We start from the raw sequence: 24,432 nt of genomic DNA on the forward strand, positions 1-24,432 counted from the left end.
CTTAGGAGGTGCTCAGTTGTGGGTGCTTTTGTTGATGTGGGGTGGTTTTTTTTGTTTGTTTGGTGTTTTGGAAGGCCCTAAGTGGACAGTGTTGGCTGAGGTGCCGAGTGTGGTGATCTGAGAGGTGGCTGAACTAATGCAGGGTCTTCCTGGCCTGAGGAAGAACAGAAAAACGTATTGCTCTGTAGGAGGAACGTGGTTGGGGGTTGGCAGCTTCGGTGGCACGGTGTGGTACACAAAGCGAGCGGAACCTTACGGTGTTAAACAAATAACCTGCTCTTCCTGCAGCCTTTCTAAAGCTCTCAGGATCCAGGAGCGCACAGGGAAAAAAAAAAAAAAAAAACTAATTTTGGCAACAAGAAACCTTAAAAGAGCTGGGGTTTTTTTTTTTGGGGGGTGGGGGGGGGGAGAATACATTTCTTCTGTGAAGGAAAAGCAGCCCTCTTTCTTTGTTCTGTGGGAGGTTGTTACATTTTTTTTTTTGGGGGGGGGGGGAGAATACATTTCTTCTGTGAAGGAAAAGCAGCCCTCTTTCTTTGTTCTGTGGGAGGTTGTTACATTTTTAATTAAAGCAAAATGAAATAAAAGCACAACAAGCGCTACCCACCCTACCCTGTGTTTGTCTCTGTTACCATGTTATATTTTACAGCTGCATAGCAGTCCTTAAAAAGATCAGTGTCCTACAACAGCTCAACTTGGCCCTAGAAGAGCAAGAACATTTTCTGTAGCAGGTCTGTGTCTCACCACACACAGAGCTCTCCTGCCGCGGGAAGTGGGGCTGGTGGTGGTGGTGGTGGTGGGTCTAGTTCCTTATTTCTAGTCGCAGCCTGCAGCTTTGTGGCCGCAGAGCCACCGCGGGGCTGCGCCTGGTGCAGTGTCCTGCTCGCAGCCGCCTCGCCGGGCACCAGGCTTCGGCACTGCCGGGGGACGTGGTGTCGGGAACAGCAGCGCCAGGAGCTGAGCGGCGGAGGATGAACCTCCAGAGGCAGCAAGGAGAACCGCGAAGGCCGGTCCTGGAGGGGGCAGGGGGTAAGTACCTGCCTTCTGCTCAGGTTTTCTCTAAGTTTTTGYAAGTGTTTTGTGATTGGCTTTTATAGCTTTGCCTCAATTCTCATGTCTGAATATTGTAATTACACATTAAAAAAAAAAAAAAATCTTGGTTAAACAGAAGCAATGTGTCTTTTAAAAGATACTCTTTAGATCCAGTCTTTAAGTAAGTATTATTTCAGGTACCAGCAGGGAGGGAASAGGACAGACCAAACGGAAGAACAGTATGCTCTGCAAATACGACCGAGTCTAGAGTACACAGTAAAAGCCAGTATCTTTACTTTAGTGAATGCAGGATACAAATATTTTACAACAACCTCTAGCATTTTCTTAACCATTTGATAAAAAGTTCACTAGAATATTTATTGTATATTGAAGAAAAACAACACATTCAGGGAAAAAAATTGAGATTAACTTATTTTTTTCTTAAAAGATTCATCTCAAGGATGGCAACAAAGTCCAGCTTGTGCCGCCAAACGGCTTATCATCATTAAACCGTGAACAGCTTCTTTGTGAACTGTTGACTACAAACATTTACCAAATACATAAATCTCTTTTAAAAAAGCCATTTTAAATATAGCAAAGCAGTGTTCTCTTGCACAGCAAAGTGAAGAAAGTTTCTACTAAGATTTAAATGTTTACATTTGTTAAGTCTTTCTTTCACATTCTAATTAAACTTCTTCCCATGATCAATTGTTAGGAGTCATTTTGTTCCTTATTTACTATGTATTTCTTGTGCGCACAGTAATTTGTACGTTTCTGATGCATTAGTGTCCTTTAAGTAAAAGGAAAGGCTAAAGCATTTTTCTCTGACGAATCCCTGATTACATACGTACTCTTAAATACTATCTGTGAGAGCTCAAAGATGGAGAGGTGATTTGTCACACTGGAAGATGAAAACCTTATGTCATTCAGACTTGAATGGGTTCAAACTAGAATTGGATCCACCTGCAACTTCATTCAGTATACTTACTTTAAAAAAAAGCATTCTTTTAACTGTTGAAATATCTGTGCTATGTCTTTTTATTTTTTTTTTGTACAAAACACTTTCTTTACAGTTTTTAAAAAAGTATGTTTCAAAGTTAGCTCTGCATGTTATTAAAAATCAGAATTCCCATTTATTTAATCGCAAGAGATTTTCCCACTGGCAGGGGAGGGCGTCCTAAAGACTTAAGTCTGTTAGAGGGTTTGGGGCAACATGTTAACAGTCTCAGTATCAATTCTTAAGAACGGATTTTTTTTTTTTTTGAACTAGTTGGTGCAATTTCATTATAAATGCTAACCTTTAACTTTTTTCTTTAAGAAAACAGTAATAGTACTGTTTAAAAACCTGCATAGAAATAAAGACTATTGTGATACAGTCAGCAAAGCCATCTTATAAGGCACACAAGAAAATAGACAGTAAATGTGAATGCAGAACTCCCACTCAGATGTACAGCAAAGTTCATATATGTGCATAATAATGAAAAAAAATCACATAGCTTTTCAAAGCAGTAAAAGGTTCTCTGAAGTGGTAAGTAAGTGAATTAAATCACTTTGGAATAGAGTTGGCATTAGCAAAAGAAAGAGACCGATTTCCTCTGTAGGGTTTTGTAAACTAGTAGCTAACACTGGGATAATGCAGAATGATTTGCAGCGCTAACAGTGTCTGAAACAAACAGGAACCCGTAAGTTTTAAAGCTGCTGTGACAACAGTCTGGTTTGCAGTCTGTCTGCAGTGACTTAGGTCTTCAGTCACATCTTAAGCAAGCAGCTGAGGCGAGAGCTGGCTGCACTGGGTTTCCATTTCTAACACTTCAGTATCAAGTAAGTTTTTTTTTTTAATTATTATAAGGTTAAAAAAAAAATCTAAAAGCCCAAGCAAAAATTATTAAACAGCAGGGATAACCTTAAAAGGCTTTGGGTGAAAAAAAACCAGCACTGTTTTTTTTTTTTCCCCAAAAATTAGAGCTACCAGCAGTAAGATCTGTATCTTTTCAGTGTGGTTCCCAGCAGGAAGGAATAGTTCACATGTGCAGGAGGATGAGAGACAGAGCAAGGATCTGAAAACATTAGATTTCTACAAGGTAAGAACACTTGCTAATACAAAACCGGTTACACCAAGGGAGGTTGGTGTAACCTTGTATACCAAGGTTTGGGGTTCTCAGACACTCGCTGCACAAAGCCAGCTGTCAGCCGCTCGCAGGGCAGGCAGCATCGGCGTGACACGACACCGCCGCCAGCGGCCSTCTGCAGCCGGCTGCGACGCAGCCACGTTGCGCAAGCCCCACGGCCGGAAACGTCCTGCTAGCGCAGAAACCAGCRAACAGGCCGAGAACGTTCGCTAGCTGGGTTTTGTAACACGACGGGCCTCAGGCCTCCTTGCTCTTTTTCAAGGAAGTAGCAAAGAGGAACAACCTARTTCTGAGGCTGAGGTTTTATCCCAAACCACTTACCACTTAAAAAAACCCTTTTGTGCTCATCTGATATGTGTTATCTCCCTATCATGAGAAAGCAAGTCAAGTTTTTCCGCTTTTTTTTCCTCCTCAAAAGAGGCAGTTTTAAAATGATGCCTTAAAATGTGTTGTAACAGATTTTTAGTATTTATGCAGGATGAACTTAACACCAGATTTTTTTTTTGCCACTTTGCTATTTATATACATATATATAAAATGTATAATGAAGCTTAACCATACAGCACAGAGATTACAATTTAACGGCACACATTCACCACCAGTGAGGGGGACAACCCCTTTATACACCCTCTGAAAAATCTGGATAATAATATTAATAATAATTAAAATCCAAAGAAAGTACAGTATATTTAACAAAATAGTAAATATTAAACAGTGAATACTCTACTTAATAAGGACCTCGCCTTTTTTCAAGTTGGCGTCAATCCACAAAAATATACTTTTTAATCTGGTGAACGTACAATACATAGGTACTTACACCAAAGGTGATAATATATTTAAGATGCTATATACACAAAGAGTTTGGCTCAAATTTAAATTTACATATAAGTGTTCATGGCTTATTTTTCCCCCAAGGTTCCGCCTGCAAGTTTTTCCTTTTCATCTTTGAAAGCAAAAACTAGAAAGTCAAAATAAGATAAAACTATACTCTACAAAAAAGCTACAACATACAGCTTTGGCTTATATAAATAATTCATAGCAGAATGTGTTCAAAAGTACTGTATATAACTTTATATATAGTCTTCAATTCATTAGGGTATTGTTTTAATATAAAATATACATGAGCTAAAATCAGTTTCTATATTTTTCAAAGGTATGAACGTAAAAAGAAATTTGTCAAACATATTCCAATTATAACTTAATATATTAATTTTATTTTGTTAATGTTCTATCTTCTAGGCTAATATTTTCTGAATAGTTCATGCGAGTTCTCTATGTCTCTCTTTCACTTTTATTAAAAAAATCACTTCTTTGACCCAATACATTTTTTTTTTTTGCACGTGCAAAACAAGATTTTGTTTTGTGTTTTTTATAGCATCAGCCCTTCTCCATGCACCCTCTGCAATAGAGACCATGCCAGGTTGGGTAATATAAAGGTCATTTTATGTACAGTATTGCTTTCTTCTTCCTGCTTTTCTACTGCTCTGCTGCTACAAAGCATTATTTCTTAACTACAAGTAACCATACAGCTTTAATAAAACACACAGGGACATTACTACAGGCGAGCCCTCTTGGTTTCTGCAATCTAGTGTGGTAGGATTATAATACGGGTACAACGTTTCTTTGCAAAACAGGTTATATTATTAAAACAACAAGTCCAGGTAAGTGCCAGACTAGATCAATACCTACAGGATTGTTCTGTTACATTTTTACCATGGGACATCTGCAGCTATACAAGAAGTTTGTAATAAGTGCCTGATGATTTTGTGTATGCTACACACACTAGCACATATATATGCATGTTAAGATATATATATGCATGTATGTATATACATATAAATATACTTATTTCACGTCCTTATTTATAAATTTAGATATGTCAGGACAGTTCATTTTGAAAACACAAAACTGAAGAGGCAGCACTGCAAGTTTATGTCACCCATGTGTCCATCCTCATTCGTTTTACTGATGGACTCTCTCTATCTTCTGAATTTGGTGGCCTTCCCAGCACAACAGGTGAATGGAAATCACTTCTGGGGTCTTCCCGATCACTGCCGTCGTAGGAACTGCTGGAGCTGCTGAGGCTGTCGACAGGAGAGCGACCCATCTCCTGCCGTGACTGCTGCTGCTGCTGCTGCTGCTGCGGTGGTGGTGGTGGTTGCTGCTGCTGCTGCGGCGGCGGCGGCGGCTGCTGCTGCTGCTGTTGTTGTGGGAACCCGGAGGGAGTTACACGGTCCCGGGGAGGTGAAATTGGTTCAGATTTTATGTTGATGTTTTGGTTGGTATTAATGGATAAATTTGAACCCTGAGATAGCTGGCTGCCGCTACTGTGAAAAAGAAAACCAAGGGAAGAAATAAGAAAACAGGAGAAAGGGRAAAAAAAAGTGACAATTCATGTGTCTATATGACGGTTTAGTCTTCCAGCTCCACACCCTCAAAATGAGTATGTAAATAAATGCAACTTACTTCAGCAAGGAAACAAAGCTGAAAAAGCATCAATTAAGGGTCTGAATTGTATTTATAAAACAAGCGGAAATATTTTGTATTTCCAAACATTTAAGATAATCATGGAGGTATCTTCTTTGTAAGAAGATGGGTCTGAAAGGATGCAGCTTGTTGGCCCAAGTAGAACTGAATTTCAAACAGGATAAAAAAAACCCCATCATTACTCCTGCAACAAACAAGCAAACTTGAAAGGCATTGCACACAGGGTAACAGAAATTAAATTAAAGTGGTAGTGCRCTGAGTATTTCACAGCGAAGATTATTCAACTTAGTCAAAGTGACAGAAGCTCCCACCTGCATGTAAGACCATAGTAATATCAAATTTACTTACACAAGAGAGCTGAGGGCTGCTGGACCTAGATGGTGCTGCTGCCAGGCAGATACCTGCCCTAAAGATAGCATTCCTGGGGAGTTAAATCCCTGTAAGGCAGACAAGTCTGCACTAGTCAAGGAGTAATCTGAGAGGGAAAAAACAAAGAAAATAGTTAATACATTTTCTTATACATATCCACATATATAGAAATTTAAATACATCTGTATAAGTATATACAACTATATATAGTTATATATGTAAATATATAGTTAAATATACAGTTGTATACACTTACATATACACATGTATTTAAATTTGTATGTACATACGTATATAATATATACGCATACATTTGTATGTATGTATACAAGCACAAATATAAAAGTTTCCTGCTCCAATCAAATAGCAAGTGTCCCAAAGGCATCTAAAGATGAAAAAAAAGCTTTTAGTCTGTGAGCAGCCTTAATAACTTCATGAGGATCTTAACAGGACAGCAGTCGCCAAATACCATATTTATTTTCTGCCTTTGATTGATTACTGCTTGCTGCTGTCTCTATGGCTTCTTTTAAACCCATGGGTACAACACAGTTATGCACATTATCTAGCATGTCTTACACCAAGCAAAGTATTTCCAGTTCCTGAAGATTTGAGTCTGTCTGGAGATTTCAAAATAAAACAAGGAAGAATTAATACAAGTCATTAAAAGACAAGGGTGTTTCTTGCCTTGAACTTAAAGACAGCCTGGCTCTGGTTCAGTTCTAAATAAAACATACAATCCAGACGGGAGGCAGTGGCTAGTCAGGCAATCAGAACACACAGACCTTTTGGCCGGCTCGTCGGTTACAAAGCACTCACAGTCCTACAAGCTCCAACCAACCCAAAACGCTGCTATTTGCCTGGCTCCCCAGGCAAAGGGCCCGTGAACGGCAGGGACGGATGCACCCGCCGCTGCAGGCGGCGCACAGGGAGCCGGGGATGCTCCCGGCGATGACGGGATGAGCCAAAGTCACTGCAGCGGGAATCCTTATCAACCCACCGCTCATCTGACTTGTGCAGCCCTACTGCAAAGGATCACGTCCTCCCTCCCTCTCACTAGGGTCCCTCTATGTATGAATAAGCAGTCATCTCTCTATCAAAGCTTTCATTAAAAGGAAAAATACCATTATTCAGAAATACAATTTAAATGGATACTAGAAAAATAGCACATATTTCTAATCAATAGGCAGTGACTGGCTGTTATTTCTGGCTGGGCTATAATGCTTAGCTGCTTCTCGCTTTTCATTCACACTTGGGAAGTTATTTTCACATCATCATTATCGCTTATGCTTTTCTTTCAAGTTTTAAAACAAAGCTGCAAACACTTCTCTGCTTTTAATTATTTTGTAACAGAGCTTCCAGAAAATAATTTCTGCTCTCTTGAGAACTATTTTACACTGCCAGCAGATGAACCAAAAACTCCACTGAAGTTGGTCTTCTACAAAATGTGCTAAAGCATTACCCTAACACGACAAAACCATTATTATTTAAGATTGTTTCTTTTGAGATAAATTTTCTAGAACAGCTTCCCCATTCTCCTCCTCCAGCTTGTTTCCTGTGGACAACTTTTAGGCTACTCTTTCATGGCCTATGGAGAAAGCCAATAGGCTTAATGTACCACACAGAGATGCAGGTGCACCACTGCAGGGGTCTTCATGAAGACCTTGGGAACCCCAGAGAACTCCCCTGGTAGGTGAAGCTATGTACGCTGCCTTTTTATTTATCTATTTCTCAGTTGATGCCATTTTTATTTAAACTCTGAAAAAAAACCTCACTATTTCTGCATGGATACAGAAGGAATTTCTCCCAAGCTGATCAATCCAAAGCCCTTTTACAAGACAAAAGAAAAGTCCATTTTTTTTTTCTTTTAAAAAGGAAAAAAGCTTCATTCTTCTTTTCTGGAAATTCAACCCTCCAATCATACTTGCACTCAGTAACATTCAGGGCAGCCAGAGCTATGACAAGCTGCAGGGAGAGCAAAGGCCTGAGGTTCTGTGCCCATGGGATTTCTGTGTTGAGGCAAACGTTTGTAGGAGTTCGGTTCCGTGCGCTGTTTCTTTGCGATTACAGCTTTTATGGTAATGGACAATTCACTTTTGGCGCTTTAGGTAGAGAGTGGCTGATGGCAGAGGTTAGAAGAGATCCTCTTCCTAACATTACATATACCACTGCACAAGCAGAGCACTGCATTACCATTCCCGTAAGTGATAATATATCCGCTGGCAGTAAAAGCAGGATGCCAATTTCTATGCGAGCGGCTTGCTGCAGAACAGAAAAGCCGCACCGGCACAAGAGCGCCTTCGACACGATGGAAACCATTACTGCAGCRTGACCTTAACAGACGCGGAGATGCCTTTGAAATTTATGTCTTTGCAAGCAGCTGACATTAAACCATTAATATAATTCAGGTGATGGTTAGATATGTTTTGCTCTGCTCAAGTATATAAGTTACTATTTAACTAATCTCTGCTTTTTTGACTACTTAAAAACACGTATAGAAAGCGCTAGAACAAATACCTCAGTTTCCTCCGGCCCTTCCTCCAGCAACCTGCAGAAAGAGTACTTCTCCAGCCAAACAGATAGACTAGCATCTTCATGCAAGACTGATATCCAAGATTTTAATCAAGAATCTAAGGGTTAGACCTACCCTTTACATCTCTGAAAAAATCTAACCAATCGCCCCAAAACAATTTAGGTACCTAAGGTCCGTGAACTGCAAGACTGAAATTGTTACATAAGGGATGCCTTCCCTGACAGTACTGAGGTCTGAACGCCAAATTCCTTTATGCAAGTCCCCTGAAAGGCTCAGTCCAATAAAAACAAACACTGAAGGCTCAAAGCTCTTCACAAAATACGGCACTATCCAAAGGAGATGTGCTGCCTTTTAAAACCCTGTCCTACTGATAACAGAACAGGTCTGCAGTGCAGAATCCAGTTTCGGTTTCCTGAGATTCAGACTGCAGCCCCATTCATCCCAAAAGCCTGCTTTAGCCACCAAGTTATTCTGGCTAAGGGACACACACAACACTGCTTCACGGGTCAACGTCACACTGCACCAGAGAATGCAGGGGTTTGCGAGGCGACAGGGCGAACAACCCAAGGACTGGTCCCAGCTCAGAAGACCATTTATTTGTTTACTTTAAACAGCTAGCAGGTGCAATAAATAATCTCGGGAGTAAAAATCAAAATGAAACAGAGCTTTATATTCAGCAAAGTCATAGTTAAGCTCATAATCTGAAACAAGTCACCAAGCACAATTCTTCACTCTGCTCCTTATATCATCATTGCAACTCTATCTTCTCCTTCATTCACATCTTTAGACTCTTAACTTCCCCCCACCAAGTAGTGATTATTTGCATAAATGTTTAACAATTTAGTTGAGTATTACTAGAGTATAAATATTTACTATTACTGATGACTAAACAGTCCCTCTCAAAATGCAAACCTCGGGCGTGCCAAGGACTGTTTGGAGCAGTGCTGCTGAGGTAAACCAGTGCACAAAATTACTGAAAGGGAATAAATATCAGTTAATGAACACATTAATAGAGTTGGAGGTAGGGGGAAGGCAGACCAAGAGATTTGAATTTGTTTAGGAGGAGAATGGCTACAAATATAAACCAATAACTATATGAAGTCATAAAGAATAAGTAAAGAGTTTCAAAGCTATGAAATGGAGCGAAATGTATATAATATCATGTCTTCTTGTTGGGAAAAAGGATTGCAAGTGGATGGCATACTTTATCTTACCCATCTGTCAGAATTACAGATTCTTGATGGCTTCCTTCCTTGGAAAGGCTCAAACAAATCTGTAAAACACACTGAAGTTCTCACTCAGGTTCTAGCCATTTTCTAGAGAACCCCAAAGATTTCTGGACATGTCCTGGCCTATGCACAAAGGTAAGAGCCTTCGGTCACTGATACTAGACCAGCAAAGGTGCTAAATGAACAATCACACGCACATACTCAATAACCCTATACTATCCTTATTTTTAATGTTCCTTACTGTGCCCTCTTGGGTTTTTTTTTCCACCATCCTTCTGTTGAGAAAAGGAAAGATCTCAGCTGCCAACTGCTAAGTCTAGGATTTCACTACCCACAGGAACACTTGACAGCTCATAAAACAAGATAAGCTCACCCCTGCCCTCTCAAAAAAGACATGCTTTGTTTAAACAATGGCATAATTTTTATTTTAAAATGTTTCATACCTTATTTTTTCTGTTCTTCAGTTTCACAAAGCTCAGTGTGCATTAAAAAATGCTTCAAGTCCCTGTGCTTGTAAACAGTGTTCATATACTCAATGCTGCAAAAAGCTCCATTAAGAATGTTCATTGCCTAAGACTATGCCATCAAAGAAATACATCTACCCTTTCATTTGCAGAGTATTTAGCATGACTGGATGTTAATTCTAATCAGAGTATATCACAAARTAAATAGTAAAATTAACTTTCATAGATTTGGGAGGAACAACAGGACTATGTGGAGGTCAGGCATAGGATTCTACCAAATTTCCAAAGTTGATGACAGACAGATGACAGACACCCAGTGATTTTCAAATCTCACGACGAAAGCCATGAGTGGCCCACGTAAACTTTGTGAATCTCAGGAGGTTGCCAGAGAAGACCTTCCAAACAGACTCTGCCAAAACTCCACCTAAAGACTAGGGAAGGGTCACTGGACTTTGTAAGATGATAATGCATTCTTGTTTCTTCGGTATTTCTGTGGCTCCATAACGAAAAGAGCTCTATTTCTTCCTGGCACGTCTCCCACTGCCTCCCAGGTTCCTGAGCGTCTCCTGTCTGCCCGCTGCCTTCCTGCTCCATTGACGAYGATATGGGGCCAAGGAAGAAAAGCTACTAGGGAATTTCCTCTACTGGAAATGTGGCTCTCCCTGGGCTCATGGGAAGAAGAGGAGAATGCTCCAGGCTCTTCTGTCAAGCCTGAGAGCCCGAGTTGAGCAGCTATAAATAGAAGTTCCCTAGTGCAGCTCAGTTGCTAAGAGCTATCATTGCAAAGAGAGATTTTTTTTTAAATCTGAAAGCMTACCAAACACCACTTAAATACTAATATTGCCAAAGTAATGCTCCCCAGTTCAAAAATTCTTGTTTTAACAAATTACACCACTTAGTTTTAAATGTCCAAATTAGATTTCACCTAAGATGACTAGTGAACAGGGGAATTACTTCCTTTATTTTCCTTCAGGGTTTTAACTAATGCCTATTTTAACTCTGACTTACAAAATTTATTCATACTCATCTGCAATGTAATTTCTCTGGAGGTGCATTTGAAAATTAAACTATGCATCATAGATCACAGTAATCAACCTGAGGCCTTTGTGGCTCTAAGGTTGTAGTCCTTCAAGGAAACGGTTACAAAAATTCCCTTACCAATTGCACACAGGGTCTGTAACAAAAACTGAACTTCTGAGACTGAAGTCAAAGTTTACTGTCACAGAGATAAAGCATCACGTCCTGAACTACATTCCAACAAAAGGACAAACTAATTACCAACTTACATTATCAAATTCTTTGCATCACACCTAACTTGGACAGAAAGCAGTTCTAAGGTTCAATAGGTAACAGATGGATCCCCAATRATCACATGCTGGCAACACCCTTCAGCAACTCCCCATCTCACTATAGCTAAAATTACTGAAGAGAAGGGGCACAACRTTGATTTTGTACATCAGGGCTTTTTTGTAAATTGAAAATCCCCATAAAAGAATCTGATTCCTTTGTGCTGTTGGACTCGAGCAGAGCAAAACTGAAGTTGGCTGAAGTATCACTATTGCTTCAATCTGAAATATTTCAGTTCTCAGACTGACAGCTTGGATACTACTGCTATATGCAATGCATTTCATTACGACCCCTCAGCTGTGTGCAACCTGAATGACTGAAAGCTTCTTCCTGATGCAAGTCTCAACATTCACACATTTTACATGCTAAAAGCTCTTTTTTGATGAATAAGAGCCTTCTCCTGAACTCAATAGGAAAATAAAGTGAAGTGTCACAAAAATGCAAATTTTATGAGCTTATGAATCACAAAAGCTTTGTACATCTGACAAATCGAGCCACTTATGAAAAACAACGCTTACCAGTGTTGTAGGCAGTAGGCATGGCCGAATACACCAGTCCCTGTGGAGGCAAGCTTGGAGTTGTCACAGACACCACAGGGGTAGCAAGAGGCTGGGTAGACTGAGAACTACTTATCCTTTGGGTATTCTGCACATGATTAAAAATAACAACATGTTGTGATGTCAGTTAGAACAATGGAAAACTATGTGTTATTATAAAAATAATATTCAAATAAATTTGTGTTTCTGTGTCTTATTGCTATTTAAACAAATATCCTTTTTTGTCTGGATGGATTTTCTTCTACAAAACATTTCAAATGCTAAACCAAATTGATCTKGGCAAACTGAAATGAAAAATGAATCAATATGCACTAGTTCCCCCTCCCATGCATGCAGATTTCAACAGTGTTAATTTGAGTTACAAGACAATCCTACAATTTTCAGAAGTTCCTAAGGGATTTAAAAGTTGTAAGCCTCATTTTTATAGGGGATTTAGGGCACATGGTGAGATGCTGTTCTATTAGAAAGGAGAGGTTCCTGTTTTCCAGTTGCTTATCTGATTTTCAAAATTTTAGCTGCCAGCTTTGGCACTGTGCTAAGTGCACCTGTACTAAAAGAAAAACAGAGATCTTCTAAATCATTGTGTTGATAAAACCGYGGTGATGAGATAATCCTGTAGTTCCCATGGTTCCTGAGAAACTGAAAATACTTATTATATTGCAGATATGTTTCAGAGCACGTGACAGTTCAGTTTGCACAGAGCAACTGTGCTTTTTGACAGGAAAAACAGCTAAACTGTATTGTCTCAGATGATCTCTTCTGTCTAACTCTAGGCGTGAACTGGCTTTTTAATAACAGTCTTTATATGACATATACTGGAATGAAYATCTGTAGCAAACATATCACTCAAATTAAACCCTTCAACAAAATTTGCTGTTTAGAAAATTGTTAAAGATTTTACTTAAGTATTGTGGTGAATACCACCAGACAGCGAAGCTATTCTGCCACAGAATGCACTGTTATTCATGAAGGCAACTTTAAATCTTTTATTTGAAATAYGCAGTTCAGCACCATTTAGCCTTGCCAGATGGTGACAAGAGCAGGCAACATTGCGTTTTTATTTTTAAACAAGACATGCTTATAGTTTTACCCACAGAAATCTTTACTTTCCCTGTATTCTGTATTTCTGCATTCTCAAAGAAAATTTGAGATTAAGGGAGGTAAATTTCAACTATTTTAAATGCTTTTTTTTTAAAGCAACTTTCCCTCTATCCCTGAAAAAAAAATGTTTGCTATAATAGTAGCTTCTTAGCTCTTTGGGAGAATTTAATTTCCTAACTTTAAATGAATGACAGAACCTTATTACTTTCTCTCATTTAGGACAGACATACAAATATTTCAGTATCTGCAGTACTTCATTTTTTCTCCGCTCTGATCTTGAAAGAGCGAGCAGTATTAAAAATGCATGTTTCCCTTTATAATAATAATGGAACGAGCAGGTACAGAAAGATGGCTCTACTCAATTTAAGCTAATACTTGTGAAGATGAATTCAGGGCTATCAATCTTGGACTTGCGTCTTCTCAGTTAAAAAAAAAAAGAGTATACCACAACTACCATGTTAAAAATGGCTACAATCCTCCATCAGCTACAATCTTCTGATCACCATTTTATCTGGATGCTGTGGAAAGCTCCCTGAGTCTCATAAATATGAGTCTGGAGACTATTTTGGTGTTTCTTCAGCAAAGAGGTACCTACACTGCTGCACAATTCCCAGACTTCAAATGCCCTACAGTCACAGAGAAAGTCCCACTGATTTTGTATATAATTTATCCTTTTAAATCGCTCAYGTACTTCTGAAAATGTCCACTAGGCCTATTTTATTGACGTAAAGATATGTTATTGAAGTAGATTTTTGTGTCTGACAGATATTGACCTTTTTCCAAAGGGTTTTTGGACGGCAGCCTACAAAGTTGGGATTAGTGTATAATGGAAAAGTTAGAGGAACATACTGGGAAACAATCCAGACCAAAGGATTTACCCATGGGATTTTTTTTTTTTTTTTTTTTGGGGGGGGGGGGGATAGCTAATAAAGCTGGTTTTCTGACGTGATTTATTTCTGAACGTAACTCCTAAACACTCAGGCGAATAAAGCCACTGAGAAATACTCTGATGCGTGTAACGTTTACTGCACTTGGAGATTCAGTCAATCAGAAAGATTCAAGACATCTTGCATAATTTTAACTGGTGCAAATGACAGCAGTAAAAGGAGGAATCTGACCCCTGCTATGCAACTCTGCTACCTCCTCTGCTTTACATATTCTAAGTATTTTTAGTTGCAGCTAGACAGAATTGATGCTCACAGACATGATTTGGAACGATTTCTTAGCATTAATTAGCATGATAAGGGAGATAACATTACAGGCGTACTTTACACTTACTTACTATGTTTAGGAGTTTTTGTTTGAGGAAGATACTTACTACTTTCCCTTCGTGTGTGCCTGGTTTCCTAACAGATGAGCCCATCCTTACAGCCACTAGAGGGCCCACTCTACATATAGCATCCATAAATCAAATATTCTTTGTTAAGTCACACCATTTCACAAGGCAAGGAGCATAGCAATTCCAGCAGTGAGGAACACCTCAACTCAAACGATTTCACATCATTCCAATTACTGAGATGCATGCAATGGTATTTATATTTATTTATTTTTATGCTGACTTAAAGTTCTAGTTCTTGTACTGGAAGCTAGATACCCCAACACAGCTGTTTATCTCTGCTCAATTAGCAAGTCATTCCAATAAAATGATAAAAAATTTAAATACTAGCTTTTTAAAAATCAATTCTCCTTATCTACTAATGCAAATTACTCATGTTTAAGGTTAAATATATATCAAACAATAACATGCATTCATTAAGTAATGTATCTAAATCACTACATTTCCCATGCTTTCATGCAACTAGAGCCTCATATTAGCAACAGGTCCATGTTCAAAAACAAGTCAAGGTATACGATTTGCTGAATTCTCCGTGTAGCTTTACAATCACTCCCTGATGCAGCACCTTCTGCATGATTTGTGCTACAGCAGCTAAACAATTTGCAAACTGCTCTAAAAATAAGTTTTGAATTATTGGAGCCTTATGTTATTTTCCAGAGGGAATGCCAAATGTTAAAACCTTTTGGAAAAAATAGAAAAACACAAATCCCAAGGGTTTCCTGTCAAAACCAGAATATCTTTCCACTGGAAAAAGGTAGAATTATTCTTTTGCAATTCTCTGTTTCTTTTGGTAAACAGGGAACACCCCTGTGGTTTGATAATCTCACGCAGGATGAAATAATTCTAACCTCTAAAAAGGTGACCTCACCAGCAATGATGTAATCTCCATGAAAGTAAGAGAAGTAATACAGGGCTTGTGTTACAATCTGAAGAACTTCATGAGTGAAGCCACTTTCTAAAAATATTTCAATAACTTAGGGGTCCACAGCTGGTTATTTATATTTTATTAAAACTCAGTAAGCATCCTATACACATGGACAGTTACTCTGTAAGGCTCTTTTCCAATGTTCCCTCCAAGAAAAATARAAAGCTTTTTTCGTAAAAAAGAGAGGTTTACAAATAGAAAATGCTAGACTTTAGATGTGTTGTCAACTTGAATCGGTGGGGTTTTGGTTTTGATAAAACAAATGTATTTTTGTCTGCTACCAAGGGAACACTGGAATTACTTTACATATGTAATGAAACTACAGTTAAAAACTGTAGTAAAGTAAGTTTTCAGCATCTTGCTCTCTCTCATCAAACACGAGCCCAAACTCACCAACTCCAATTCATCCTCCTCCGACTGTACTCAGCAAACAAGAGGGATAACACAGTTACTAAGAATAGCATTGCTTTCAAAAATGAAAGAAAAGTCACGTTTGTGCTTCAAGATTTTTATGTATTGTCATTAGTAATGCGAAATTGCCACCTGATTCTGTAAAAAACACTATTAGCAAGTCTAATACTTCATGTAATTTAGATCAATTAATAAAAAAATACTATATATAAAAAAAACACACTGTGGCAAAATTAATGCAGAAAGAGCCTGTAAAAACAAGGACACAGCTACACACTGACATCATACAGAGATAGGGAACACATCACTTTCTGGCTGAACTCATCCAATAAACATACAGCTCAGTAACAAAATATTTTTCATGTATAATCATTATGCCATCCAGGCATCTCTACTCAGAAAACTCTTTTCTACTTCTTCAAAACAGACAGACAAAAAACAAATTAAATTGTACGTCATTCTTGAGAATGAAGAAATAAATAGGTACTGCATACTATAATATACTGCTAATATTAGAATCATTGTATTACAAAAATCCTCTTTGTGTATCTATTTCTAATAAATTTAAAAGCATAATTTTCCCTTTACAAATCAGTCGGTATTTTCCTTTTATCTTCTATTCACATATTCTATTCACGTACTTCTAAAGAATCTAAAACTTCAGTGTTAGTCCAAACCTTATTATATCTTCCGTTGCTCAGATTGATGTTGCATTATTTAATGTTAATACCAGTACTAAATGTAACTACTTGTGATAGCCTGAAAACAARGAACAGTACAGAGAGTGCTTATGGTGTTTATATCCTGCTCCTTTTGGTTACGGTTCATCCTTCTATATGMGGAAATAAAGAAAATGAGCACACAGATCCTCTGAATTTCTGCACAACAGTGAAAGACTAGGACCAAAGGATTTGGCCAACCAAATTAGAAGAAGAATTGAGTAACTCTTCCCGACAGACCTGTTCTGGCCTCTGTGCTGTGGTTGCCTCACGCCTGACACAAACCTTGCATGCTATGCTAAACCTAGGCTGAACAAATATTACTATCAACATCCCAAACAACACAGTAGTACTGAAAAGTAAAAAAAAAAAACAAAAAAAAAAAACATTTAGTCGCAGGTATTGAGACTGATCCTCATTACTCTTCTATGTCTCCATTGAAGACATGACATCCAACAGAGGACATGAGAGGTTACATTCCAGCACACTATGCCAAACAAGGCATTCCTCTCAGACTATAATTTTCACAAAGCAACATTTTGCACCCTACAAACATTACAACCTAGGAAAAAGAGAGTCAATTATGTTTTGGGTCATCTTAATATAGTTCATACTATCAGTAAGACCAACCATTCCTGCACAGAATAATGCATAATCCTTTTAAAAASCTACCTCCCCAACCTAATAGACTTCTCAGTACAAACAAATCAAAGAGATGACAAATCAAAACAATAAAGCTCAAATCTCTTTCTAGAATTGCACTCTAACCACATTTAGGTCAGATGACTATTTCACGCTTTAAAAAAAAATCTTGAAATGTACTTTTTCCAAGCTAGGCATTTATTTATAACTTAAGATTTTCATTAGTGAAATTTCTGAACACAAAGGCTTTTCTATTACTATAGCATATAGTAAGTATTTGAGATACTTTGTCCCTGCACGTGGGAACAGAACRTTTCATTCCTAACCTAAACCCAAAGCTAACTATAGAACAAGTGTTTTAACTTACCAGTGGTGGCATCATACCCTTGCTGGAGGGTGGGATGACAACACGGAGATCTGGTTTACGATTGTTCATTCCAAGATTACCTCCTCCAGGTGGAGGCGGAGACTTTGTAGGCATGACTTTGCCTAAGCCATTCCCACCACCAGTAGTTCCAAGGAGACTTGGTGAAGCTCGAGAGTTCACAAAACCATTACCTGAAACAGGAAAAACACACACATCTTAAGACTGAAGAGAAGTAGTAATACAAAGTTTTAACGCAGATGTACAAATGATATTACTTTTATAAAATTTTCAATAACAAACTTTTCCACAATAGGAGCAGCACAGAATAATCAATCAAACAAGAAACACTTTCACCAGAAGATCAGTATGGTAGTATAGGCAAGTACAGGATAGTAAGGGAGTATCACATCAAGGGCATGTTGGTGCACATTAAATCCTCTAAAGGGCATACTGACAAAGAATTACTTTTACGATCATCCACTTTTTTTGTCCTTTGAAGTTCTAGGCAAAGCTGGCAAAAAAACATGTACCTTGTTTCACCCCCCCCAGCCCCACAGAGAACATGAATTAGAGTGCACTGCTGCCAGTGTGAATAAAAAACAGCCCCTAAAGTCTCCACTTCTGAAGAGGCTTCTTCAAGCACCTGTAAYATTCCAGGATCTATCCTTTAATAACATTAACTTCAGTCTCAAAAATATATGCTGTCTGGTTATTATATTTAGCAAGGATGAGGAGAACAAATCCATTTTCTTAACATTCATTCCAAGCWCTAGGCACAGACATACGTATCAGCTATATCCATCCGTTTATTCCAGACAGGTCTTTCTCTCTCTTTCTCCTGATACTTATCAAGGGAGAATCAGACAAGYCAAAGCCTCCAGGTGCTGACTGCTAGCACTGAGATCTCCAAAGCACAGTAATGCTCAAGATATAGGCCTCAGACCACACTCAAAATGCATCAGAGAGAAGTAACGGCACACTAAAGCAATTTTGTGTATTGGTATTCTGTTTTCCAGTAGGAAGGCACACAGGCACCTATCACATTAATTAAAACATACTTTCAGACAATTTTTCGAAAGCTGCATTCCAACAGTCTATCATATTTACAGCCACAATTCCCCAAATACATACACCTTATTCATCTGCAAATTAAAAAAAAAAATGTAAATGAGGGAATTTTACAACAGGGAGAGGCGAACACTACAGAAGCTGTGTACATATGTGTATAAATAAGTACAATTTATAACAAGATTATGTTTAGACTAACATTCCAGTTCTGAAAGTGGCCTTTACAGCCATAATTCAGGGGCAACTCTATTACACAAAGTTTGCTCTGTGTGAAATTCTTGTCTAATAGCCTGTAGCGCCATGCTGGCATGAATTTTGTACCATTATTCTAATTTGAATAGGCCCCTGTGCCCAATCCAATTTTATTACATTAAGTACACGTTAATTTAAMGGCAATTAAAATAAGAAAGTTGTCAGTGTCACATTCTACTATCTCTAGTGAAATTTCTAATGCCTTTAAAAGCTCATCGAGACTGTAGAACAGTAAGATGTTATCAGTAGGACAGCACAACATTTGATAAAGGTGACTGGGACCAATAAAGTACTTAGCTAATAAACGTTGAGAACCTGCARACTCACTAGGACATTGATGAGGAAACATCCTCTCTTAGCACGGAGCCTTGTTACACCRCGGGGAGCTGCCAACTGCCATTGTCACCACCTCCCTCCCCACCATAAATGGAAGCCCGAGTCTTAACTTAATTTCTGTTTTATAAACATCTTTTGGAATATCCTCAGACTACAAGTATGGACTTTGCTATAATTCTTAACATCAGTCTTCTGGGGTTTTTTCTTTTCGTAGTTAAATTCTTAAAACAACAAATTAAATTACAGCGGCATATTTTTAAAGAAAAAAATCCGAACGTAGAAGTAGCAGCCACAGTATCCTTGTTCACATACGGATGAGCAGTAAATTCTCAAGTTTAAGATCAGCACTGCAAGCTCTGGCTTTACTTYGTTTGCGGATTTCCTGCTTTGCAGAGCCTAGCCATACTTGGAGGAGCCGATACATCCCACGTGTTTTTCAAGGCTGAGGGGGGAGTGTTTTCCAATTTTGTATTTCCCTGAAGCCTCTGTAGGAGATGTAGGGGAATCCCTTYTTTTTGTGAGAATTCTACAAATTTTTCCTCAAAGATCATGTGGGGAAGTAAGGATACAATGAGAGCAGAGAAAAGTAAAAGCTTTTTACGTCAGCATTCYTCCTTCTGTATTAAGAATCATTGCAAAAGTATATTTCAATTTAACATCATATTTCAATTTAACAGCATAATTCATTGGGATGCCTTGAGGTTGCCGATTATATTTAGTTAAAGGGGCCGGAAACATTGCTCGAAGTTGAGAATACAAGCTAGAGGTGCACAGACTCTTGCTTGCTTGGAGAAACCCGATAACTTTTCATCAATTGTTATTGGTTGCGTTGAGATGTGCATGAGCTCCAGGAAAACACAAAACAAAAGCAATAAAAAAAGCTGAACCCATACCAGACTTAGTTTATTTGTAAATTACTTCTGCAAGTGTCCGAGTTGCGTTATTTGGTTAGGACATGAGAAGAAAGCAAAAAAAAAAATAATAATAAAAAATGAAATGAAATATGTAGAGTATGTGATAGAGTAATTACAACATTAATGTTTTAAAACCAAGCCACCACCAGGCTGCATTAACATTAGTTACAAACAGCCTATGAAGCACCAGATTACAAGGCAAATGTCACACAAGGAATATTAGAAAGTATGAATTAAGTGGATCTAGGAACACACGTGAGGCAGTAAAAATTAGTTGAAAATAGCATAAATTTGATGCAACTACATGCTAAAAATTGTCACATTATTTCTTTTTATCAAAATTACTAGTGCTTTTAAAGACCTCTTTATTAAAAAAAAAAGTCTTTGCTGAAATAGTAAATACATTTTATTACTCCATAGGCTGCCAACATTACCAYATAGCAATGCTGTGGTTTTGGGAATTTCAGAACACCACCACTTTTTATAAACAATCGACTTCTGTACAGTACTTTCATCTATCCTATGATGCCATTTCCTGCCGTCTGTTTTCAAGCATTTTGGTAGCTCATGTGTTAAATCTGGATAGTGCCTTGTTTCCACACCCAGTACAGTCATTTCCTGTAGCCCTTATTTCAAGGCTCTGCCAGTCCTTCAGAAACATTTCATGCTCTTAATGGTGCTGTCAAAAACAACAAACTTCTTGCCATTGCCTTCTCTGCACAGTATCATTCAGCAGCAGCACAGCCAGAGTCGAAGCATTTACTCCACCAAAAGGCTAAGCATTCTTTTAGAACAAAATACGAGTGTTTAGAAAAAGCGTTGAGGATGAGAAAAGCAAGAGTGTCRTATTATGTGCAATACTAGGGGTATTAATCTAATAAAACAGCAGCCCTTTGATGTTCTGTGCTTGCTCTTTGTAACACACACTGAGGTACCTGCATCTGTTACTCATATGCTAGGGCTGCAAAAAGACTGCAGAATATTAGTTTTTTATATGAAATTCAAAGTATTTTTTTGCTGTTAAAGATGCAATAAGAAAAATCAAATTACAAGTAAAGACTAAAAGGACAACTAAAAGCACAGTATTTCGTAGAGTAAGGTCATGAGCCAGAAACAGATAATGATTACAGGATGATGCAACTGCATGGCAGGTTGCCAAACTGAAGCTTTAATAACCCCATAAATTCCACTCACTATTTTGTATAATATGGAAGTTGTTTCTATCCCACTCACTACATCTTCCTCAAATACAGTTATTTTTACGTTTAAAAATGCTATCAAATTGAAAAATGGAAACAGGATAGAAAATCCTACGTAAGCATAAATTAAACCTACTTGGTTTTACTTCCATAACAGTTTTATTAAACTGTAATGCTTTAAGACAGACTACACAAGCATTTTCAAAATACTTATTTGATAAACAGAGACCAATGCAGATGATAAAAGCCCTCAATTATAGGAGTAATTTTAAACAAAGATGAAAATTATAATTTAATGAGATTCTATTGTAACAAGCATTGCCAATGCCGATTAGCCCACTTCTTGTTTGGTGAAAAACTGGACTTAACATTGAAGTAGCTTCTTCTCTGAAAATACATAATAAAACCTGCCCTTTAACAACTGTATACTAATGCCTTCAGAAAGTTCTATCACTTAATCTCATTTATTGTCCTGCAGTCCAAGATGCAGCATTCAATTGTATGTCAGACTCATACTTCACTATATAAATCACATCACCTGAAAAAATGAACACACATGGACGGAAAGTACTCCATGTTCTTATTACAACTCGAGGAATATATTAGGTGTCATTGATACCATTAATCTTTTTTGTGCTTCAACTTCAGAGAAATTGAATGGTTGTACATAGTTTTAGAAAATAATCATGAGCAACCAAATAAGTAATACAAGATTAAGCAAACATGAGAATTGTAGTATAGAAATATTTATCCAAGTAACTTCACATAATTTGACAAAAGTTATCTAGAAATTTCAAAGTAAACTGAAAATGGTGTTTAGCAAGACGACATAGAATCATAGAATCGGTAACATTGGAAGGGACCTCTGGAGATCATCTAGTCCAACCTCCCTGCTCAAACAGGGTCACCTAGAGCATGTTAGACAGGGTTGCATCCAGGCAGGCCTTGACTATCTCCAGAGAAGGAGACTCCACAACCTCTCTGGGCAACCTGGTCCAGTGCTCCGTCACTCTCACAGTGAAGAAATTCCCCCTCACGGTCAGGYGGAACTTCCTGTGCTTCAATTTCTGCCCAACATTTCAGTAGATGCACAGAAAACAAAATATAGTCTCATTAAGAAAAACATTCACATGTAGGACCTTGGGAAAAAAAAGTATTACAAGTAAATACGACAATAGCATTTCTATATGCCTTAATTATTATAGTTGCAGTTTTAGGGGGACAATACCTCTGAATGGAAATTAAGTAACTTGCAGTTAGAGTTTTCAGCTCTGCACAACAGAAAGTACTGCTGATTCTAGCATCACTTCAGAAAGCCTTTCTCCACTAGTTCTGAAAACTTCTCAGAAAAGCTGAAATTTATTTTCACTGACTTTTAAACATCAATACTTTTGATAATGCTGTGATTAGAACTAAAGTAACACAATAGTGTAAGATTTTGAAGCCAGATAACCATTCAAGATTGATACTTTTAAGGCAATATTTTAGATATCAAAAAAGGACAAACACACATGACTTTGAAACTCAAGGGAACACTTACTTATGCTATGAAACTAAATTTAAAAGGACTCATTTTTCAGGTTGCTGGATTTTTTTTTTTTTTTTTTGTCTGAAGCTATATGTAAGGATGAGATACAATATTCAAGAATATTTGGAATTTAAGTAGGCCTTCTACAGGATTAGGATTACTATTCAGAACAGCAGCAAGTTTAAAATAAAAGCATACTGCTTTTATATCTAAATGTTAATCTACTCTATGAGAAAATTTAACAGTGACAATTAGATGCTTTTTAGGTCATTTGTCAACTAAACTGTTTGTAGTTAATGAAATCAGATATTACTTGCTGAATTTGTTGCTTCCTACACTATCTAGGCAAAGTCAATGTAAAGGAAGCCAATGTAAAGAAGGAAGGAGAGAACTGATACATTAACAGTTATTAGAATTTCTGAGAACACGTAGTGCAGTATCAGGCCAAACTGACATCTAAACGTTGAGACTTCACACAAACAGATATGCTGCAAAACTTTCATCCAGCTGGCAGACAGTTTGCTATGCATGTGGCAAATTCCAGCCAGAATTGTCTTGTATCTTCTTGTAAACCAGAAGTTTTGGAAAGATAATGAAYACACATAACAGTATGTGAGATTTCAACAAAAATTTAAGAGTACTTCATGGGTTGAAATGACCTCATGTGGACCTGTGGCGTCCAAGAAGTCTTGCTAAAAAAAAACCAACCAACCAAACAAACAAAAAAACCCTACTACCAGAGTATTTTCCAAGCCAATTTCAGTGAGTTGTTTCCTGTGAGCTGATCTACTCTCTGATCAAAATTTGATCCATCCATCATGATCTGTTATCTGCTAACAAATGGGTTTATGTCTATCAAAGGGAGAAGGGTTCAGCCTGCACTCTGCCAACCAGCCGGTCTGTAGTCCACTTTCAGTAGGTCTTTTCCTCAAGAAGAAATTGGAAGCTGTAGACTGGATATGTAAACAGACTGCTCTCAGATTTCTTCAGGGATCCTTCAACTTCTTCCTTAGAGAAGAGTGAAACACTGACTGTTGTATTTACCTGGGTAACCATGAAGATCAGAGTAAGGAGGAATGATATGCCAACAACTACTGAGATTACAGAACAAGAACCTTTGTCCACTGCATTTAACGTCACTCAAACATATATTCTTAGGACAAACCCCTCACAGTACAAGCCAGGAAGTGAGAAGCTCTATCTTGTGTAAGACTATCTGTGGCAGTTACTAACCTGTCCCAATGAAGTATAGCAGGCTAGAAATACCACCAGTAATTCACAACCATAAGTAGGTACATGCTCCAGGATTGCAGCTGCTTTCCTAAGATATTCCCTTGCAACACTGGTGCTAGGCTGTTTATCTGATGCAGATGACAGACTGATGAGTTTAGGGTTTGGTGGGGATAGGGGCAGCACAGGAAGAGGAAAGTCTGTTGCTTAAGCAAGAGTCAGACAGCATCACTCCACTTTCAAGCAAAATTCCTGAAACA

General features: G+C 38.0%; 1 protein-coding gene across 9 annotated transcripts in view; it reads right to left on the reverse strand.

Annotated features, from left to right (window-relative positions):
• Positions 1–1,302: 1,302 nt before the first annotated feature.
• MEF2A (myocyte enhancer factor 2A) overlaps positions 1,303–24,432 on the reverse strand; it is a 93,932-nt gene continuing 70,802 nt past the window's right edge. For 6 of the 9 annotated variants that reach the window (XM_085308611.1, XM_085308618.1, XM_085308610.1 and 3 more), the window contains 5 exons: positions 17,646–17,836; positions 15,900–15,923; positions 12,106–12,232; positions 5,997–6,123; positions 1,303–5,488 (listed from right to left, as the gene is read on the reverse strand). In XM_085308611.1, the coding sequence (XP_085164737.1) occupies positions 5,092–5,488; positions 5,997–6,123; positions 12,106–12,232; positions 15,900–15,923; positions 17,646–17,836 (866 nt within the window). In that variant the 3' untranslated portion in view covers positions 1,303–5,091. The remainder of the gene's footprint in view (positions 5,489–5,996; positions 6,124–12,105; positions 12,233–15,899; positions 15,924–17,645; positions 17,837–24,432) is intronic. The other 3 variants (XM_085308614.1, XM_085308615.1, XM_085308617.1) reach the window with 1 other exon arrangement.

The sequence above is a fragment of the Rhea americana genome, unplaced genomic scaffold, assembly GCF_003343005.1.
Source record: "Rhea americana isolate MKP2758 unplaced genomic scaffold, rheAme1 scaffold_28, whole genome shotgun sequence".
NCBI classification, from domain to species: Eukaryota; Metazoa; Chordata; class Aves; order Rheiformes; family Rheidae; genus Rhea; species Rhea americana.